Here is a 6,502-nt window from a genome sequence, read left to right as displayed (position 1 = left end):
GGATTCTCCAGCACCAGATGACCTGGAAATGGCCCAGGAAGCACCCAGCTATCCTGCAAAGCAGAAAGGGGATTCTCCAGCACCAGATGACCTGGGAATGGCCCAGGAAGCACCCAGCGCTTCTACAAAGCAGAAAAAGGATTCTCTAGTTCTAAATGACCTGGGAATGGCCCAGGAAGCAACCAGCACTTCTGCAAAGAAGAAAGGTATAGCCATTCTTTCCCTCAGGATACTTCCTGCTTCTCCAGCTCTGTCACATTCCAACATCTACAATGCCACAAGTTCTACCATCACAGCATTTCTGCAGCCTCTCTTTTCCTTCCACCTTCCCAAAGGCCTCATGAAAATGATAGGTAACAAGAAGAAACTTAGACATAGTGAACCAAGCGTCCTCAGAGTCACCAGACTCCTATCCCACAACTGCTGAGTGTGTCTGTTCTACTAACCTCGTCAACTACAGTTGGTCAGAACACTGCTTCCTCGTGAGTCATGTTCAGGCAGCTTCTGCCATCCTTCACTCTTACACCTCATGGTGGCAAGCAGCTTGGATAGCCATCTGGCTACCTACATCCTATCTCACTCTTTATTTCCTGCTTCTTTCTTGAGGTGTCACCATTCAGCTAAAATATGTGTTGTTATTGGCCCAGCAAGATGGCTCATTGGTTAGAGGTGGCTGGTACCAGGTCTGATGATCTGAATTTGATCCCTGAAATCTATAAGGCAGAGGAACAGGACCTACTCATTCAAGTTGTCTCCTGCCTGCCACATGGGTACCACGGTACATGTGTCCAACACCCCCACAACCAAAAAATATAGTAACAGTAATGATAGTAGTAAACTCTGTGACTACTCTGGTACTGTCCTCCAATGGCTTCCCCATTGGGGTGCCTGGAGCTTCTTAAGCCTAATTTTCTCCCACTTCACTTTCTGCCATGGTCCTGGATGCCTTCAAGGCATCATGGGTAGCAGGCTGGTCCTGGATGCTTTCAGGGAGTCGCAGATAGCAGGCAACCCACCCAGTACTCCAGCTGCTCCAGTCTTTATCTTCTCACATCTGGCTACTCTTTCCTTCACAAATTCTTGGTTTCTCATGTCCAAAAACCATTCATAGGCCCTACCATTATTCAAACCTAGCTTAATTTCCCAATAACTAATACAAGAATTCTTACTTTAACACTTGTTTAAAAAAGGGGGTGGGCTACTGCTGTGGGACAATGGTCTGTACCCTGTCACTTGTATTTTAAATAAATGCTGATTGGTCAGTGGCCAGGTAGGAAGTATAGGCATGGCAATGAGAATTATGGGAAGAGGAAAGTTTTAGTCTGCAGTCATCACCCAGGTGCAGAGGACACAAGATGTGACTGCCTCGCCAAGAAAGGTACCAAGCCATGTGGCTAGCACAGACAAGAATGGGTTAATGTAAGATGTAAGAATTAATTTATAAGAAGCCTGAGTTACTAGGCCAATCAGCATTTTATTAAAAATAATACAAGTAACAGAATAAAAGACCATTGTACACAGCACTTCCCCCTTAAAAAAAAAAAAGAGAAGCAAGAACTATGAATCTAATATCCTTTGTTTAGCTTTTCTTCTGACCATTATCCATAACTACTTGTAACCAACATTCTAAACAAAGGAAAATATCCATAGTCCATTTGGGGGGAACGTGGGGGTAGTTTTCAAGGCTACTTCCTGCTGATTGGGGGTGCTGATAATCTGATGGGGGACCTAAAGAAAATTTAGAATTATGATCAAGTCATGACTGGTGTATCCTATGAGGCTTGATCATCTCAGGTAGCAGTCTTGAATCTGTTCTGGATGTAGGTAGAACTCAGACATCTGGGCCATCCACCCCATCAGAGATTTCTCAGGAGGTCTTCTTTGATTAAACCTGATTTTTCTTAACCGGGAATCAATCCACAACCTCTCATTTCCTGTGAAAACAAAAGCAAAACCTCTTGAAAATAACATACCTTTTATAAACGAATATCTTTTAGCAGCTGTTGTTCCTTCCTCAGCATTCAGACAATTCAAAAAGAGCATAATAACATACAGTATCCAGATTCCCTGTGTGTTTTCCATCTTTACATGGCTTTATTTTAAACTCTTTTACTTTTATTTTTAATTTTTAGCTTTTTGAGACAGGGTTTCTCTGTGTATCTTTGCCCTGAAATTCACTTTGTAGACCTGGCTGTCGCTGAACTCACAGAAATCTGCATGCCTCTGCCTCCCAAATGCTGGGCTTAAAAGTGTGTGTCACCACACCCAACTACTCTCTTTTTTTTTCTTTTAAAGGCTTTATCCTTCTTTTTTTTTCTTTCCAAAGCCTACATATATTTTTAAACACACTGTAAACTGTTTAGAGGCTATTTTGCCTGAAACTATCTTTACTGTATCTCTCTTTTTCTGACTACATGAGTCTATAATTTGCTAAGTGATATGGCTAGGATTAAAGCAATGGCTTTGATGGCTAAATCCAGCCCATTCCTTAGATTTCTGAGATTCTAGCCTCATGGAAGAGGCACTAGCCAGAGCCATGTTTATTGCCACAACTCTATGATATTTCAAGGTCTCTGTGCAACCACCAAGAAGCATGCTGTAAGCTCTTCATAAATACCATTTAAGTGTTTTGTGGCAGAGCCTCTTAAAAGGGCTGCATAGTTTTTGCAGCTAAAGCTGAATCAGGAAGCCTCTCTTAAAAGTGACACATTGGCCTCCAGCAAACAGATCCCACCTGAGAAAATCCTGCTGTCAATAAGCCCTGCTTAACTTTATTCTCTTCTGTCTAGAATTACTTCCCAAGCTCTCTCAGGCTTTATGTGGATGCAGTTGTTTACACGTTGGGCACCATTTGTTGACTGAGATTTTTGTCCTGCCCGATTCTGCAGCCATTCGGTCCCAAAGAAATACACAGAGGCTTACATTAATTATAAACTGGAAATCAGCATTTTATTAAAAATAATATGAGTGACAGGATAAAAGACCATTGTCCTACAGCAGTCCTTGAAGTTTGTTTCTTCTTGTTCAACCTCTGATCTCTCCTTTCCAGCTGATTTTTTAAAGGTTTAGGGGTGAGTTTGGAGAGCTGTCTCAAGGTTAAGGCACACACATATACACACATACACATGCATGCTCATACACATATATACATACATACACATGTACACACATACATGCATACATACATATGTACACATAAGCACACACATACACATGCACACACATACATACACACATACACACACACAATTACTGAACAAAAATATTATTTAATTCTTCTAAATAAAAAATACTGACAGATCTATATTTGTGATTATAAAAGATTTTGTATTCTTTCTTCTTAGCAAAAAAAAGGAAAAGAGACATCTGGTCAACACCCAAAAGAAGACGTCAGAAGAAAAGACCCACACAAGGTGAGATAAAGAGGCAAGGGGATGCTGGAGGGGGCTCCTGAGGGGCCAAAAATCTGGTATAGAAGAAATGAGGTTTGCTGTAAACTCAATGAGAAGGCACACAGGTGTTCTGGATAGTGTGGTGATCTGGTTTAAATTTCACCCGACCAGTTTTGTCACCGAGCAACCAGTGCACTCTGTTTTGATGGGAGGTTGCAGTGGTCCAAGGGGAAGGATGGAGAGCGACAGGTTTCCTCTTTATGTTCATGAGGATGGCACCATCCTTCCAAACTAAAGGGGGAATTAACAACTTCGTTCTGTGAGATAAAATGTAAAAGAGCCTGGGTCCTAGCCCTAAGGGGCCGTGTCTTAGGGTTTCTTGGCTGTAAAGAGAGACCATGACCACAGCAACTCTTATAAAGGAAATAAATTTAATTGGGTGGCTTACATTTTCAGAGGTTTAGTCCATTATCATCATGGTGCAAGATGATGGTTTGCAGGCAGACATGGTGCTGGAGAAGTAGCTGGGAGTCCTATATTTTGACCTGCAGGCAGCAGGAAGTGGTCTGAGATACTGGGCATGGCTTGAGCATGTATGATACTTCAAAGCCAGCCCTCACAGAGACACACCTCCTCCAAGAAGTCCACACCTACTCTAACAAAGCCAAACCTCCTAATAATGCCACTCCCTTTAGGGGCCATTTTCTCTGAAACCACCCCAGGCAGCTCATGGGACAAGTGCCAGAAGAGCTCTGGAGAGGAGCCCTTGTGACAGTGGGCTGTGGCTGTCCTGTGATGTCCACTTCCTAAGTCCCAGCAATGAAAAGCGCTGTGCTCTTCCTCTCTTCAGTGAAGCCTACTGGTCCACCAGCAGAGCCTCTGGGCCTCAGCCACACACTCCAGTGGCACTCCTGGGAGCTACCTTCATGGCAGGAACTATGCCTGTCCCTCCTGTATTTCTGTATGCTTTACCCATGAGAGGTGTCTTGTGGTCTTGGATGTTGTCTGTTCTGCATATGCGTGCTACATGGAAGGCTCTCCTTCCCCACCTGAAGAATCCCAGGGCTCTGATGGGACCACCTCATGGTTCAGGAGTCTTACAAGCATGAAACCGAAAGCAACCCCCCAATAACCCCATATTAATCTAGTTAATTCTTCTGAAAGCTCCCTGGGGTGAGAACATATTGAGAACATATTTGGGGGGAGAAAGCATGGTGCACATCAGAAAAAAAAACAGTAAAAGAAAAGTGAGGCACGGAGATCTGGAAGGGAGGGTGGAATGGGGAAAGAAATCTGTGAAAGAAGGAAAGTTCCACTGGGTACATCCGTTCATGAGTCTCTCTTGGCACAGGGGTGGCCTCACCTGGACAAGGAGTCCAGAAGAAGCTCAAAGTGGTGGATCAGAAGACTCAGAGGAAGAATGACTCAACCAGGAACTTGAGGATGGTGACCAGGGCTCAGAAGGCAAGGATTGGACGTTCAGATATCCAGAGCACAGGATAAGGCTGTGGTGGGACCTGCCATTGGAAAGGCTCAGTATGGCAGGGTCCCTTAGAGATGGCACAGGGGTGGGGAAGATTCATGAATTCAATATTAAGACAGAGAAAAAATGAGGATGGAAGTGAGAGGAGGCAAAGAGAGGCAATGGTCTACTGTGGCTGAGGAGTTTTTGTTAAAGAAACATAACCACAGGTCATAAGATCATAGCCACAGGTCATCACAGCTGAGACCTAAGGCAGAGAAAGGGTGTCCATCCTTTAGATTTTACAACCTTAAAGATAACCAAGAACTTTCAAAGGTCCATGTCTATGTTGTTTATGTCTACTTATTTGTACATTGTTCATAGCTAAAACAAATAATTAAAAATTTTTACTTAAAATGAAATAAGTTGTTTGGTCATATAACTGTATAAAAAGGTATTTCTGAACCAGGTAGCCTTGGCACTTACCTTTAATCCTCACACTCAGGGAAGAAGAGGCAGAGGAATCTCTGAGTTCGAGGCCAGCCTGGTCTATAGAACTGTTTCCATGACAGAAACCCTTTCTGGAAAAACAAAAAGCAAAAACAACAACTACAAAGTATTTCTGAACAAAAAAAAAAAATAGAAGATTGGTATCAATCTATGTTCCTGTAGGCCTCAGTAACGTTGGGCTACATGAGAGACAGGTAGAGTCTTAGAGTTGTTCATGAATTCACACAGTTATGATTGGCTGTGGCTGAGGACAGGAGGAAAATCTAGCATCACAAAGCCATGAAGTTGAAAGAGTAGGATATTCTAATAATGGTTGCACAAGTTTGCATTCCCACCAGCAATGGATGAGTGTTCCCCTTACTTGACATCCTTTCCAGCATAGGCTATCATTGGTATTTTTGATTTTAGCCATTCTGAAAGGTTTAAGATGGTATCTCAAATCTGTTTTGATTTGCATTTCCCTGATATCTAAGGAAGTTGAACATGTCCTTAAATAACTTTTGGCCATTTGAAATTCTTCTTTTGGGAATTCTCTGTTCAGTTCAGTACCCCATTTTTAAATTGGGTTATTTAGAATTTTAATGTCTAGTATCTTGAGTTCCTTATATATTTTGGAGATCAGACCTTTGTTTGATGTGGGGTTGGTGAAGATCTTCTCCCATTCAGTAGGTTGCCTTTTTGTCTTAATGACTGTGTCCTTTGTTTTACAGTTTCAGGAGGTTCTATTTATTCATTGTTGCTCTGATTGTCTGTGTTACTGGGGTTATATGTAGGAAATGGTCTCCTGTGCCCATGTATTGCAAGCTACTTCCCACTTTCTCTTATGTCAGGTTCAGTGTGGTCAGATTTATATTGAGGGCTTTAATCCATTTGGACTTGAGTTTTGTGCATGGTAATAGATATGGATCTATTTTCATTCTTCTACAGGTTGACATCCAGTTATGCCAGCAACATTTGTTAGAGATGCTTTATTTCTTCCATTGTATAATTTTAGCTTCTTTGTCAAAAATCAGGTATTCATAGTTTTGTGGATTAATATCTGGGTCTACAATTCGATTCTGTTGGTCAACATCTTCGTTTTTATGCCAATACCAAGCTGTTTTCATTACTGTGGCTCTGTAATAGAGTTTGATGTCAG

General features: G+C 42.1%; 1 protein-coding gene across 1 annotated transcript in view; it reads left to right on the top strand.

The window, feature by feature from the left end:
• LOC101990064 (interferon-induced protein 75-like) overlaps positions 1-5,239 on the top strand; it is a 17,169-nt gene extending 11,930 nt beyond the window's left edge. The window contains exons 9-11 of the mRNA XM_026786478.1: positions 12-206; positions 3,345-3,413; positions 4,744-5,239. Coding sequence (XP_026642279.1) covers positions 12-206; positions 3,345-3,413; positions 4,744-4,895 — 416 coding nt within the window. The 3' untranslated portion in view covers positions 4,896-5,239. The remainder of the gene's footprint in view (positions 1-11; positions 207-3,344; positions 3,414-4,743) is intronic.
• The last annotated feature ends 1,263 nt before the right edge of the window (positions 5,240-6,502 follow it).

This window comes from Microtus ochrogaster, linkage group LG4, assembly GCF_000317375.1.
Source record: "Microtus ochrogaster isolate Prairie Vole_2 linkage group LG4, MicOch1.0, whole genome shotgun sequence".
Classification (NCBI taxonomy): domain Eukaryota; kingdom Metazoa; phylum Chordata; class Mammalia; order Rodentia; family Cricetidae; genus Microtus; species Microtus ochrogaster.
The sequence above is the reverse complement of the archived record's forward strand: the minus strand, read 5'-3'. Positions and strand labels throughout refer to the sequence as shown.